Below are 16,707 nucleotides of genomic sequence, written 5' to 3' on the forward strand. Positions count from 1 at the left end.
TTAAACAGTTGATGTCACATTCTCCATGTTTGAACCACTGACAAATTGAAAATTCTCTTGATAATGATTTCTTGTTGGTGCATCCACATAGTCTATCAAATATGAATGAATTATTATCTATGATTTTATAGCCTTTACAGGTTATTCTTGTTCCTGATTTTCATAATTATGCTCCTATTTAATTTATTGTATCTATTATATAATATGAAAATGCAATTGTCAATAATTTGTGGTTTAAATATAAACTACCGTAAAATTCCTAATAAACACCCCTCCCCTAACTAGAACTCCCTGAGTCGGATGTGTCGCTATGTGAAAAATATAGTTTAGGAGAAATGGCCACGACAAAAATGAAATTTGAAAATCAACAAAGGGCAATAACTGAAAAAATAAGAAATGCAGAGAAGCAGTCTCTGTGCACTGCACTTTTCTCTTAATGAGATCTATCATCCTATGATTTAGTTTCAAGTCCATAGTTTTTATACTTTAGGAGAAATGGCCCGGACAAAAATAAAGTATGAAAATTAACAAAGGGCAATAACTCAAAAATAAGAAATGCAGAGTACCAGTTCTTGTGCACTGCACTTCTTCTTAATGAGATCTATCATCCTATGAAGTTTCGAGTCCATAGATTTCATACTTAAGGAGTAATGGTCCGGACAAAAATAAAGTATGAAAATTAACAAAGGGCAATAACTAAAAAAATAAGAAGTGCAGAGTACCCGTTCTTGTGCACTGCACTTCGGGTCATTATAAGAAGCATGCATACCAAGTTTGATTATTTAGTCAATCCAACTGATAATGACTGACTTATGCTCCGGACAAGCTTTAAGGGACGCTGAGAACGCCGCCACCGCCCACAAAACAACCCCTATATGTTATGTCGCCCCCCCCCCCCCAGGCTTTTTGATATGGCAAAAAATCTGCTTGCTCTGAGTGGTGAACTCTTTAATAAATCCGTCATTTTCATATCCTTCAGAATCCATTTTATTTCATAGTAAACACAAAAATGTATCACATGAACTTTAAAATCTTAACACATTTTAATGTTATAACCAACCAATGTTACACTAAAGTTTTTTCAATGACTTATGGATTTAGGAAAAACGTGTTGAAATAAAAGCCCCCCTTTTGGAAAATGTTTAGCCCCAGGGGGCGTTTAATAGGAATTTTACAGTATTTTGAGAAATAATCTTAATATATAAAAGTTTAATTTCAAGTGGCACACAAAAAACTATTTCAGAAAATACCTGGTGTGTTATCAGTCCTTCGGTGTCTGTGTCTGATTCCAAAAATAAAAGCTGGATGTTTAAAATGGGTTGTCTGGCCGGCTGCCTCTGGGGAGTAGGTACCTGGTCCGGGTACTTTGAAAGCCATTTGATCCTTTGTTCTGGAGTACAGAGAGTAATGTGGGGTACCATCAGGGCCAGTCCTTGAATATTTTGGGGAAGGGTAGTAGCACGGTCCCGGGCTACAGTCGTCCTTGAATTTACCGTGACGGACACCAAATGGGTATGCTGGTTGTTTGGTATGTTCACTTCTAGGGTCGTGAGTTTTCTGTCCCACAAGTCCTGGTAAGGCGTAACATGGGCCTGGGCTGCTGTACATGGCAGCAATTGGCCCTCTTGGCTTAGTATAATTGTACACCATGATTGTAACTTTCGTAACTTAACTAATCCTAAACACTCCCTGAAATCAGAAGAAAAAAAACCCAACATAAGTAAATAGTGCAGTTCATGGATATTATGGTCATTCATAACTTTTAATTCAAATTGAATACAAATATATGCTCAAACATGAACTGTAAAGTTCATATTTTATCTTTTTGATAACCTTTTTTGTCTACTTCAAAAATTGCTGACCAGTCTACATATTTTCCTTTCCTTTTGGTCTGTTTTAAAAAGATCAATCAGACAATATAAAGTTTAGACAGTGTGGACTATGTACAGATTTTGTTCTTGCCTTTGACAGTTTTAAGCTTGTCATTCACTACTGTATTAAAGATAAATGTACATCCTAATACTCGTGCTGTTATTTAAATAAATATTTCAAAGTGGATCATTAATGGACCGCTATCTTTACTTATCTACTAAGATCAATAATGAAATATAAATGTTGGCTACTATGGTGGGTGATAATATACACAAATACTTATTAAAACCATCCATCAGTCTATTTGCTATTTCCCACTTATTTTAACTTGTCTTACACTATCTGGGGTTTGTTTATTCAGATATACAGAAAAATGTAGGCAAATATTGACTGACAGTCGCCTTTTCTTACTTCTTTAAAACCCATAAGCAGTGTTGTCAAGCAGTTATTGCGTAACTTTATCTTAAATCAATACGAAGAATATTGACATGAGAAATAAATAGAAATTAGACCTCCAAACACATTAGCAATATAATTCTAATTACAACACTTTTATAGCAACACAATATCCTGGTAATTAATAAAACTTCTAGGTCACAAAGATAATAAAAAATTGCTATTGAAATTTTTTTCCTATTCATGTTTTCTTTGTGAAAAAATGTTTTCTTTGGAAAATAAACAACAAGTTTTCAACTTGTACCATTAATTTGCTATTACAATCCAGGAGAACTTTCCTTAAAGTTTTAATCTTGTATTGTTACATATATCTTTTGTGTCATGCATGTGAAAAATATCTCAAGATTATTACAAGGTATTATTTCGCCCTGCCCCCCCCCCCACCCCTCGAAACATTCTAATATAGTGTTGTAATTTAACATCAACAATGTTTTTATGGCTCTTTACTATTTAAGAGTATTCAATAAATATTATGATTATGAAACAAATAAGGAAAAGCTGTAAACATGAAGCCCTTATCTGTGGTAAAACAGTGAAGAGGTAGAAAAACAAATATCTTCAGAGAAAAGATTATAAAATTTGTTTTAATAAAACATTCTTAATTCTAAACACTGATTATACCCTTCACATTCTCTCTTTTATACATGAACAATATTATCAGAGGCACTCTTAACTATGTTTTGGAGCCTGGAGCAAAAGTCTTGCGTGCTATTAATTAATTTTATCAAATATTTGCTTATCAATCATTAATTCCATAAATAAAGAAGTATTGTTTATTTAACAGTGAAATTGCAGATAAATAAGTTTTCCAAATACAGTAATCGGTCAGATATCTCCATCGTAAAAGCTTTGTATAATCCTACTAGAAGCTTCTGTCAACAACACACAGATAGATTATCAATAATTCTCTATAAAACCCGATGTTCTATTATTTCTTCCTTTACAAATATTGTTCAGTTTGACACTGATAATAATGGAATTATGAAAACCTGCACAGTGTTTGTTTTCAGATTAAAGCACATTGTATATTTACCTATAACCCTATCAGTTCAATATATTCACCTATGATATTTCTCCGCATAAGTCACTTTGTATGTAACAAATGCGCAATTTTATTACAGATTGAAATATTTTTTTTGACATTTAATCATTTATGTTAACATGTAACATTTTCACAATGTTAGTTAACTTGGAGCAGTTTTGTCACTAAGTCCTTTAAACAACTATAAAATATATCATTGAAGTAAGACATACAGTAATAGTGTTAATATCTATTCATGATACTGATAATCTATAATTTAAATCAAGATATAGCACTGGCTAACCCCAACCACCACAAAAAAGAAAAAGAAACTACCTTTTAAAGTAATACGTATTTCCTTAAAAAACTATCTGCATTTACAAAACACAATTCAACAACAGCAAATTCCTTATCAACCTATAACAATATTATTAATGAAAGACTTTATTTGTTGATTCCATTTAGAATAATTTTAATTTAAATCAATTAAAAAAAAACATTTAAAGACTATTCCTTCATTTGTCATGCAATAAGTGTATAACTATGAATGCAAACTTCTTCTTTCTGAGACACAAGATTAATGTACGTTTATAATTTGCTTGGTGAAAATAAACAAAAATGTTTTTCACAAGTTATTAAAAAATTAAGAAAGTTTGTAACTTAAGATTAAGACTGTGAAAAACTGTATAATATAGTTCCAACATGACAGGTTTAAACCTGCCTGATAAGTCAATGCACACTATCAACTTACACATTTTAATTCTCCATTAAAGTCCAATACTACATGTATGTTTAAGAAAAATGTCCTTAGATAAGAAAGTTTTTAATTTATAGTTTACCTTAAATTCAAACATAAAATTTAAAAAAAGGAAATTAAAACAGTACATAAAACTTTACCAGGGAGTTTACCTATTACATCATGTATCAAATATGAATTAATTTCTTCATTGATTGATTCAAAATGGCCGTAACTTGTTTATTTCAATTCACATTAATCTTTTTCATGAAAGTTTCAAATAATCTAAAATATACTGCTGTTAAACAAAACTAAAATATATATATATTCATAAATCAAATTAAAATATCCCACTTACTGTTTAACACACACAGTATCCAATTTTTTTTTAAAACTCCCTATATCTAAATGAATAAATAATAAAATGGTTTTAACTTGTGTGTTTGAATAGTTTAATCTGTTTGTATTATATTGTTTAGGTTCATGGTTCTAAGCAACCATGCTTCGATACAACGCAATTCAATAGCTCTTGTGTATAGAATACCTATATTGAATGTGTATAAATGAAAATCCTTCTTTATTGACTGACCTATTCAGGCTATTATATTTTTACATTGATCTACATGTTTAACTTGGACAAGAATAAAAAAAGGTTTAATTTCGTTGTGTATCGCCATAAAAACCAAATTGAATGGATAACAATCTCTCATGAATGATTCACTCAAAGAAAATAAAAGTAATTTATTGTCACATTAAATAAATCATGCTTCACGTTTTTAGGTGTAAACAATCATGGACTCGCCTTTTGTTGTGTGTTTTTTATTGTTTATTCTTGTATATTGTGTAAAATTCATAATAAACGTAAAGAAGTATGTTATTTTACATTATAATGCTGCTGAGGAATATCAATACTGAAAGTACTTAAGAAATTTTAATTTAATTTATAATAGCCTTTAAAGTGCTTAACTTCAATTTATTTGTCCTTTCTATCAATCTGAACTAAATCATTCACCTTTTTTAGGGTAAATTTCAAAATATGTACTATCAGGGATTTTTCATCTTACAAAACAGAGGCCTACAAAAGGGTTCCTCCCAATGGATATTTTCCTTAAAATCATGCAGTTCTTCCAAAGCCACAAATTAGCAATTCCTGTGGTAATTTTTCCCAAAATCAAGAGGCCAATGACTTCCAAATTAAGATGTATATTGAACAGTAGAATCGGTTTACAGCCAGGGTACTAAGGTACTTAGGCTGGCATAAAAAATCATATCAAAGTCATTTTACCTGTACAGTCCAAAATGATATAACAAAATTCCACAGACTTGATTTTATATAGTATTAAAGAAAAATTTGTAGCATACAATATGAACAACATATAAACAGTAACTCTTTAATGGTGGCTAGTTCCCCTCTCTTTAAGAGAAAATTTAAGCATTATAATTGACAATTACCTTCACTTTGGTTGAAAATAAGTAAAAAACAACATTCATTTTGATATTTAAAAAAAACACTGCAGAAAGTACTGAGAATTTTTATTCATTCCTTTGAAGTGAGTAGGGGAAACTAGAAACAACACAGATACCACTATGTTTCACTGTTTTGTCAGTCTACTGTCAGACTGACAGGCAGACAAGTGCAAATCTATAAAACTATATATTTGGTAAAATGTTAATCATTTGCCAATTACCTTAACCATCTTTTGTTTCAGGCAATAAGTAAAAATATGTTATTTTATACTTTTGTACAAAAGTCAAAATATTTCTTTGTTTAAATTTTTATACTTTTAAGACAAATAATTCAACATCGAGTGCTAGTTTTTTTAGGTGATATAAGCGCCCAAAATGCTTGTTTTAAAACTTATGTTTGCCCTTTCTGATGAAGGAAAAATGTTTCATTTCTGAGGCTTAATATGCCTTTAATTAGATAGTACAATGTTAAATATATGGTAAAAAAGAAAAGGGGTTAATTTGGAATGATGACAATCAAATTTTTGTGTACAATCTATTTGCTTTAGTGAGTTTTAAATTTGTTGTTATTCTTAAAAAAGTTTCTTTCTATAAAAGCATAGGTCATACATCTTTGTAATATTTACACAACAGTTTTTTTCTCTTCTATATCTACATACAACTACTATATCTTAAAAGATAACATAAAAGTATTCTTTATAAGATAATCTTAATCAATCTTTACTCTGTATCTTAAATTGTAGTTAAATTATACAGAATTGATATAAGTTATCTAATATGTACCACAGGACTGTTCGGTGCCTTGATTGGTCACTTCGCTAAAATAAACAAAATAAAATTTAAAAAATCACACATATATATTTTACTAAATATTTATGTCTGTTTTTCATTCTTTTTTGTAATATGTACATGCTACCAAATATGTATTGTCACAAAATGTGTGTACATATTATCAAACATGTATGTCATCAAATAATTGTATACACAAGGTATAACAAAAACTCTATTTACACATATTGATTTCATTTTTTTTTTTACTGTAAAGAAGTACAGTGTCTAATTTGACACCATTAAAAAATTAAACCTTATTGAATATTATATTGATTTTCAAGTATACAACACAGATTATGATATAGGATTATGATATTTGTCGGTAGATTAAATGTATATCTACAGCAATTGAAGACAATAGGTCCAATCATATGGCAAGATGGATTAAATGATTACAATTGGCACAGGAATATACATGATATCTTGAATTAAGGTTAATCTTTCAATATATTGTTGGAAAAATAATGTAAAATGTCTTCTTAAATATTAAATTAAAGTACATCAATTCTTTGTATTAATCAGTCAAACAGTCTATAACAAATACACAATTACCACCATAATATATACAGACACTGAAGTTATATTATAATGTGGTTTATTTAGATATATTGTTAAAAGCATTATATAATGTTTATTTTTTATGATAAACAAAATAATGTCCTCTGGAAACCAAGATTTCATGTTATTATCAGTCTTTAACCTGTGCAAGTTACTGCAAGTATTGCAATATTTAATTTACTTGAAGACAAGTTGCAGATTAAATTATGTATCATATTTTAACCAAATCAGCTTTCAATAAAAGTATATTTAATGGCAAAACATCTAGGTTTTAAAATCCCTGAGTTTTCATCATAAATCATTTTAAGAAAAAAGGAAAATTTATATGGAAAATCAACAAGTGTTCCCCGATTTTGTAAGAAAACCTGATATAAATCAATATGGAACTACAGTAGAATACGAAGATATTTAAATCTCTTCTGATGTTTAATTTATACCACATATATAAAAAAGTTTTCTTTACACAAACCTATATAACCTCACTGACTGGCAAAAATGCTAGTTAGCATCAAGTTATTATATAAAATTCTATAACAGTGAGGCCACTATGAATGATAAATAAAACATATTTGAGCCGCGTCACGACAAAACCAACGTTATGCGTTTGCGACCAGCATGGATCCAGACCAGCCTTCACATCCGCACAGTCTAATCAGGATCAATGTTGTTCGCTATTAGTTTCTCTACTTGTAATAGGGTTGGTAAGCGAACAGCATGGATCCTGATCAGACTGTGCAGATGTGCATTCTGGTCTGGATCCATGCTGGACGTAAACGCAATACTTTGTTTTTGTCATGACGCAGCTCATATTAATCTTTGCAACCATGGTCTCAAATAATATCAAATAATAACTGTAACAACATTATTTACATTAAATACTTAAACATCACATGTTTGTATATATATATATAAATATGTTCCATTTCCATATTTTTTACAAATGTTAAACGCATTTCAACATTTAATCATTCATATTAGAACATGAATAATTCTGCTTTCAGTAGTTTTCACATTTGAATTAATAAAAAAAAGGAGTGAATTTAATCTGCATCTTATTTCATAGCTTATGTACAATAAGGCATTGTTTGCATTTCATATTATGGATATTAAATTCAAGTTTACACTATAAGTCCACTGAACAGGAAAATTTCTGAATATTGAAATACAAAACAAGGCACAGAAAAATGCCCCCTACATCAGTATGTTACCCATATGTATTCAGTATGATTCAGAAAACTTGGAGAATAAAAGAGAACAATCAAGTACAGTAAATGTTTTGCTTAAAATTACTTAATTTGAACAAAGTCATTGTCTAAACAAAATAAAACTATGCTTTAAAAAGTCTTATTGACTTTCAAGACACTATACAAAACAATTCAGAAATAGTAGGAACTAACCATATATAGGCATATTAAAATAATTCAAAAAGTTCTAAACAGAATCTAAATCTAGTTTAGCAGACCCTAGGAATAATCAAGAAATTGCACTTGTTTCTGTTACTACAGTGTATTTGCTGTTACTCTATTACTACATAAAGGTACCATTCTAAATTTTAAGTAATTGTGTAAAAGAAGCAGGGATGTGGGGGTGGGGGGGGGGGTGCAGCAACTGCCAAAAAGCAAGTGTGCTAATATTGTTTATATGCAGGGTCCTCCAAAAAAGAATTCATAACATTCTTCTGTATAATCTAATAAAAGCTTATTATGAAAAATTTTCTACAAGTGGCCAAGTTTGATGCACTACATGTCTACTGTTGAATAATTCAAACTTAGATGTTGACAAAATTTTGCAGATACATATATAATTTAAACCTTACATTCACAAAAAGTGCAATTGCATTCCTTTTAACAGACATCTGTCAATACTTTTAGGGCATATACAGAAACAGTGTTGACTCTTTTTTTATTCTACCATATTTAAATTCATGTGTATACCACTGATATGATAGCTATATGTAAATGTCATAAACTAATAGATAAACATCTTGAGAAGAATGAAGATCTATTTAAATTAAAAAAATTAAAACAAAAAATATTCATACACAAACACATTCAATCATATTTATGACATCCTACTTTTTGTCTTACAACTATCAGTCACACATTTAGCACACAGTATGGTTAATTGTGAAAATTTAACCCCCATAGTCTTCATTTGCCAGAAGTCAACATTATTAAAAACTCAAGTGCTCGAGAATGATATTTAGAATAAATCATGATCTGCATGATATTTTATGACTGTCATAAAATTATCTCAAGTGTTTAATCATAAATGTCTATGGTCATCTCATACTTTTAGCATACAGATAAATCAAATCAGCAAACAATTAAGGACATGTGCAAATTTAATCAGTAAATTAAATGACTTGTTAACTTTTTGAAGAACTGAAAGAAAAGTTGGGTCTAGCGTTTCAAATGCCTGTAAAATATTTAAACGGAGAGAAAAAGTATTTAAAAACTACACTGTTAGTTAGAAATATATAAAATCTTCTTAACTCTTACCTTTATCTCGGAATAATTGACCAAGATCACAATTGGGAACAACTTTTTTACTGGAACCCCTTACCAAAAGGTTGTCAAACAAACATGGAGACGTCACTGCAGACACCACGTGAATCCAACTAACCAATCACAATACACAGATTTGTTGAAGTCGTTGTCAGCTTTTCCCTTAGTAACAAGGGACGCTACTCTAGCTTTACCTTGAATAAGACATTATTCGTACTCAGTATACTCGTATTCAGTCTTGATAATTTTTTTAGTAAATTTCTATTTGGGGTGGATACAAAAAAAATCAAAGTGTATGAAAAATATTAAATGAATGCTAAACCATTATCAAATTTTAGCAAAACAGTAATAGAAGTCACTTGACAAAATTATTTGATTTTTTTTTTAAATCTACAGTAAACTTGTAGCATGAAAACAACGGGTCCCAATAAATAAAAAAGAAAAGCATAGAAAAAAGAACAAAAATCAAAAACATTTCCCTCACTGAATGTTAATAAATACAGTACTTTACAACTTAAGGGTATTGTTGACACTTTGAGGCACTATTGCCATAATTATATATAGGGCCTACATATAATCATAGTACATGTATTATTATAGATAGCAGGTTGGTACATTTTTATAAGCCATGAAGGTAAAACCATAGAGCTAGTTATATAATACCTACATTTTCCATGAAAATAAAAACAAGAATGCAAAAGGGCCCTATACCGCTCACTTTAAGTGTGAGTTGATGTACCAGACATAATATTATAATGTTCAGATGAGCTAACAAGAGGGCCATGCTGGCCCTGAAGTCGCTCACCTGTATATAGGCCCCCTGAGTGGGGCCAGTTTAAACCCCAGGGCTTTTTTTTAACAAACTTGGTAGACACCCATTACAAGATGTTTCATGCTAAACATCTAAGGTCTAGCTCGTTGAGTTTTTTAAAAAATGATTTTTTAAGTTTTAACTATAATTATACACATATAGTTCAAAGCAATGACACCCCTAGGGCGGGGCCAGTTTTGCCCCCTGGGTTTTTTTTTAACAAACTTTGAAGGCACTCACTAGAAGATGTTTCATGCTTAATATATAAACTCTAGCTATTTGGTTTTTTTCAAAGAAGATTTTTAAGTTTTTGCTATACACATATAAGGAAAATCAATGTCCCCTGGGGCAGGGCCAATTTTGACCCTAGGGCTTTTATTTAAACAAACTTTGAAGCCACTAACTGGAAGATGTTTCATGCTTAATATATTAACTCTAGCAATTTGGGTTTTTTCAAAGAAGATTTTTTAATTTTTTGCTATACACATAAATAAAATCAATGACCCCCAGCGCAGGGCCAATTTTGACCCCAGGGCTCTTATTTGAACAAATTTGGTAGACACCCATTAGAACATGTTTCATGCTAAATATCTTAGCTCTGGCTCTTTGGGTTCTTTAAAAGAAGATTTTATAAGTTTTTACTATATGCATATAGGGAACATCAATGACCCCCTGGGGCGGGGCCAATTTTGACCCCAGGGCTTTTATTTGAACAAACTTGATAGACACTCATTAGAAGATGTTTCATGCTAAATATCTTAGCTCTAGCTCTTTGGGTTCTTTAAAAGAAGATTTTATAAGTTTTTACTATATGCATATTGGGAAAATCAATGACCCCCTGGGGCCGGGCCAATTTTGACCCAAGGGCTTTTATTTGAACAAACTTGGTAGCCACTCATTAGAAGATGTTTCATGCTAAATATTTTAGCTCTAGCTCTTTGGATTCTTTAAAAAGAAGATTTTTTAAGTTTTTACTATATTCATATAAGGAAAAACAATGACCCCCGGGGCGGGGGCAATTTTGACCCCAGGGCTTTTATTTGAATAAACTCCATAGACACTCACTAGAAGATGTTTCATGCCAAATATCTAAGCTCTACCTCTTTGGGTTTTTTAAAAGAAGATATTTTAAGTTTTTTCTATCGGTTGCCATGGCAACCAGAGCTCTGCATGGAATTAAATTCTTTGAACAATTTTTAAAGGTGACCGCCAAAGGAACATTCCTGTGAAGTTTGGATAAAAAATGGCTCAGTGGTTTATGAGGAGATGTCATTTAAAGTAAAAGTTTACGGATGGACGGACGCCGGACGAAAAGCGATCACAAAAGCTCACCCTGTCACTTTGTGACAGGTGAGCTAAAAAGTGTATCATTGGCTAAAAAAGGTCGGTTAACTGATATCAAAATTCAACTCCTCCTCTGAAACAGTGGGTATAGTCCAAATTTCATAGCTAAATTAAATTAGTAGGCATATATAATTATAAAGCTCTCAAAACAAAAAAGTCACAAGGTCACTGAGTCAAAATCTGAATCAGGATTTTTTTTAAAGATTTTACTATATAAATATTTGAAGAATATGGCAGGGTCATTTTTTACCCTAGGGCTATGATGTGAACTTAGTAGAGAACCACTACACAATGTTGATAGGATATTTGGTGTGTAGCATTGTCTTAAAGTGGGTCTCTAGCCCTTGTCAATGTTTTTATAAAAAAGTTTTCTTAGTTTACATGTACTAGTAACTATGTACATATAAGGAAAACCAATGACCCAAAGCATGGGCCAATTTTTTTCCAAGGGCTATAATTTCAACAAACTAGGTAGGGATCCACTAGACAATGTTTCATGCCAAATATTTAATCTCTGGCCTTAGTAGTTTCAGAGAAGAAATTTTAAGTGTATGTTTAAGTTATGGTAACCTTGGACTATGACACAGAAACCTCAAATCAATCAGCCATTTTTGTCAATACAGTATATCAAGTTTAAAGGTCTTGGGTTGATCATCAAGTTGTTGTGTTCTTTTCCTTTAACATACCCATGTCGCAGATATTGCAATATAAATGTATCTTAATATACTACTATTTTTTATCAAGAACCATTTTCTTAGTCAGTTACATCATATATCACCGTGCCTTTAAAGTTCTATTGTTACGTGTTTTATCAGCCACTTCAATGTTTTTCATGTGCATTTAGTAAATCTATTGTTTTAGTTCCCCCGACGGTGAATTATTGTACATGAGATATTTATGTTTTCATGTTTTACATGCTTTTCTTGCCATGCTTAATTGTAAACGGTTCTTAAGTCAAATAATTGGATTATATTTGTGACAATTAAAATGAAATTGTTTAAATGGATTAAAACTTGTTAAGTTAAATTAAATAAATAGAGGATATTGAATGAGTGTAAGTTCAATACTGAATTTATTGCACGAGTTGAATAAAATTATATTATGCGAGCCTCTGGCGAGCATAATATTATTTTATTCAACGAGTGCAATAAATTCAGTAATGAACTTACACGAATTTAATATTCTATTTATCACATAACCCAAAATAAAGACCGTTTAATAAGAGTCATTTTTCATTGACGCGCCTATAGTATAACGCTAACATTTAGCGCGTCTTTACACTATGTTTGTATAACGCTATTGACGTCACGTCAAAATATATGCACGGCCGTGCAACACATATTTATGGAGTAGCAAAATCGGCATGGGTGTGTGATAAAATAAATTAATATTAAAAAAGGAAATGTGTTCTTTCTTCCAATGTCTTGGATTATAAATTAAATTAAAAGGAAATTCACGACAACCCACACACAAAACTGGAATGATCTGCACATAAGCTCAACTATTTTATTATATTGAAAACAACAAAAAGTGTTTTACATAATATTTATTCTGGGAAAATAAAATATGAAAATAATAACAACATGCAAAATAACATGATAACATAACTGGTATGACAATTTTTTTTATTTCGCACAGTGTTATGCTTGTCAACAATTATAAAACAAGAGGGCCATGATGGCCCTGAGGTCGCTCACCTGTATATAGGCCCCCCACCCCCGGGCCAATTTTTACCCAAGGGCTTTTATTTGTTTATTTGAACAGACTTGGTAGACACCCATAAGAAGATGTTTCATGCTAAACATCTAAGTTCTAGCTCATTGGGTTTTTTAAAAGAAGATTTTTAAAGTTTTTACTATACACATATAGTTAAAAACAATGACACCCCTGGGGCAGGGCCAGTTTTGACCTCCGGGCTTTATTTGAACAAACTTAGTAGATATTTACTTAAAGATGTTTCATGCTTAATATCTAAACTCTAGCTATTTGGGATTTTTTCAAAGAAGATTTTTAAGTTTTTGCTATACACATATAAGGAAAATAAATGACCCCCCCCCCCCGGGCGGGGCCAGTTTTGACCCCAGGGCTTTTATTTGAACATACTTGGTAGACACCCATTAGAACATGTTTCATGCTAAATATCTTAGCTCTAGCTCTTTGAGTTCTTTAAAAGAAGATTTTTTAAGTTTTTACTATATGCATATAGGGAAAATCAATGACCCCCTGGGGCGGGGCCAATTTTGACCCCAGGGCTTTTATTTGAACAAACTTGGTAGACACTCATTAGAAGATGTTTCATGCTAAATATCTTAGCTCTAGCTCTTTGGGTTCTTTAAAAGAAGATTTTTTAAGTTTTTACTATATTCATATAGGGAAAATCTATGACCCCCTGGGGCAGGGCCAATTTTGTCCCCAGGGCTTTTATTTGAACAAACTTGGTAGACATTCACAAGAAGATGTTTCATGCCAAACATCTAAGCTCTAGCTCTTATGGTTCTTTAAAAGAAGATTTTTTAAGTTTTTACTATATGCATATAGGGAAAATCAATGACCCCCCGGGGTGGGGCCAATTTTGACCACAGGGCTTTAATTTGAACAAACTTGGTAGACACTCACTAGAAGATGTTTCATGCTTAATATCTTAGCTCTAGCTCTTTGGGTTCTTTAAAAGAAGATTTTTTAAGTTTTTACTATATGCATATAGGGAAAATCAATGACCCCCTGGGGCGGGGCCAATTTTGACCCCAGGGCTTTTATTTGAACAAACTTGGTAGACATTCACTAGAAGTTGTTTCATGCTTAATATCTAAGCTCTAGCTCTTACGATTCTTTAAAAGAAGATTTTTTAAGTTTTTACTATATGCATATAGGGAAAATCAATGACCCCCCGGGGCGGGGCCAGTTTTGACCCCAGGGCTTTTATTTGAACAAACTTGGTAGACACTCACTAGAAGATGTTTCATGCCAAATATCTTAGCTCTAGCTCTTTGGGTTCTTTAAAAGAAGATTTTTTAAGTTTTTACTATATGCATATAGGGAAAATCAATGACCCCCTGGGGCGGGGCCAATTTTGACCCCAGGGCTTTTATTTGAACAAACTTGGTAGACACTCATTAGAAGATGTTTCATGCCAAATATCTAAGCTCTAGCTCTTAGGGTTGTTTAAAAGAAGATATTTAAAGATTTTTCTTTCGGTTGCCAAGGCAACCAGAGTTCTGCATGGAATTAAATTCTTTGAACAATTTTTAAAGGTGACCACCAAAGGAACATTCCTGTGAAGTTTGGATGAAATTGGCTCAGTGGTTTATGAGGAGATGTCATTTAAAGCAAAAGTTTACGGACGGACGACGGACGGACGGACGGACGCCGGACGGACGCCGGACGAAAAGCGATCACAAAAGCTCACCCTGTCACTTTGTGACAGGTGAGCTAAAAACACTTGTTTTTGTTCATTGCATACATTATATAGTAAAATTTTGGGTTAACCTTGATAATTGTCCCTTTATTTCATATGTGTTGCAATCATTTTGCCAAAAACAAATGAAGAAATCAAATGCCAGTAATTCTCCTTTGCATTACTTTCCTTATCAATTAATAGACTGGGGTGCATAAATATGCACGCCATTCTACCTTTTTTAAGACCACTTTCAGCATTATACGAATTTTAGGCAACTCAAATATTTTGTATCTAATTATAATATAAAAAGTGAATATTTAAAAATATCTTTATTTTCCTTGTCACAATGTTTATCTTAATTGTAAAGGTCATACATTGCAAATTTTACAATAAACTTTAAAAAATCTGTACAATCATATTGCACAGTTATTATCATGGTCATACCTTACCACACTAAATATCTTAAATGGAAATGTGCATCTTTTAATCTGGACAAGCCATTCATCATTTTATTTTTAGAGAAAATTTCAAAATACATACAAAATGAATAGGGAAAAGTGCAGACCATGATTAGATCATGGTCTGCACTGTTCACATTGGTTGAATCAGTTGTTACAAGCAAGCTTATGGTTAAACAAAAATTGAATCTGTAATTAACATGAAAATCTAATAAAAAAGAGAAAAAAATGGCTATGAAGGAATAAATATTCAACTGCTATTTTAGTAGGTTAAGCGAGGGTTTAGGACGAGCACCACCTGATTCTTAGAAAATTTACAACAGATTTTTAAATGTAGGTAGATCTAGCTAATGATATTTATTAAGATACAAACTATTATTCTACTTATCATGGAAACTCAAATGGACCTTTCCAGGCTTTGCCTGCAAAAAATTAAGCCCCACCTTTTCAATTCATTGCTAGGTCAACTGCCCACAAAAAGTATCACAAACAATTAATCATGTTGTTCTTTTGTTTGATTTTACGGTGCAACACAATATAGGTCATATAGCGGTGAAACATGAAAAATGATTTTAGCTAACCTTGGGTGTTATAAACTTAAAGCAACACCAGGAATCAAAACCACATCACCTGCTGGAGCTAAGAGATGCATAGACTCCAGTAATTTCGAACCAATGTAGTCAACTCCTCCAATCATGCAGGGAAAAACAGTGGCAGCAATTCTGATGACTTGATCCTTAAAGACAACCCCTCAGCCCAAGGGGAACAAAGCCATGTGTTCTTTAGTGAATACCAGGTCAACCAGGGACTATATATAACCCCAGTGTTGCAACTGGATAGCCAGTCAACAAATTGGCATAGAACTGAAAACAATGGTGGCAGTGTTGGTAGTTTACCTTTCCCGATCATGGCAGTAAGCCACAAGGTACAATACAAATGACTGTATTAAGGATTTTATGATCAAACACAACAAAAGTGTCCAGCACACTCAAGAAATTGAACTCGGGGTCTCCTTTTCACAGTCCAAGGCTCTACCAATTAAGCTATCTGGACAGTTTGAAAACACTGGAAAGGTCTATTGGCTTTATATCCTTTCAACGGAATAGAAAGTAGCAATATAATTCATATTTTGTTTGTGATCAATAAATATACCTAAACTAATTAGAAAATGACAGTACAAATTGTATAATTCATGATAAAGCTTACATGTTAAACTTCTTTCACAATCAACTTTGCAATAGTAATTCTG

General features: G+C 31.8%; 1 protein-coding gene across 7 annotated transcripts in view; it reads right to left on the bottom strand.

Moving 5' to 3' along the window:
• Nucleotides 1–9,601, bottom strand: part of LOC132759245 (ciliary microtubule associated protein 1A-like) — a 30,328-nt gene extending 20,727 nt beyond the window's left edge. For 6 of the 7 annotated variants that reach the window (XM_060750986.1, XM_060750981.1, XM_060750985.1 and 3 more), the window contains exons 1-2: nt 9,443–9,601; nt 1,251–1,689 (exon numbers count right to left, since the gene is read on the bottom strand). In XM_060750986.1, the coding sequence (XP_060606969.1) occupies nt 1,251–1,650 (400 nt within the window). In that variant the 5' untranslated portion in view covers nt 1,651–1,689; nt 9,443–9,601. Of the gene's footprint in view, nt 1–1,250; nt 1,690–4,443; nt 4,589–9,442 lie in introns of those variants that run through there. The other variant, XM_060750984.1, reaches the window with a different exon arrangement.
• Between the last annotated feature and the right edge of the window lie 7,106 nt (nt 9,602–16,707).

Source organism: Ruditapes philippinarum, unplaced genomic scaffold, assembly GCF_026571515.1.
Source record: "Ruditapes philippinarum isolate M1 unplaced genomic scaffold, ASM2657151v2 ctg865_1_1_1_1, whole genome shotgun sequence".
Taxonomy (NCBI): domain Eukaryota; kingdom Metazoa; phylum Mollusca; class Bivalvia; order Venerida; family Veneridae; genus Ruditapes; species Ruditapes philippinarum.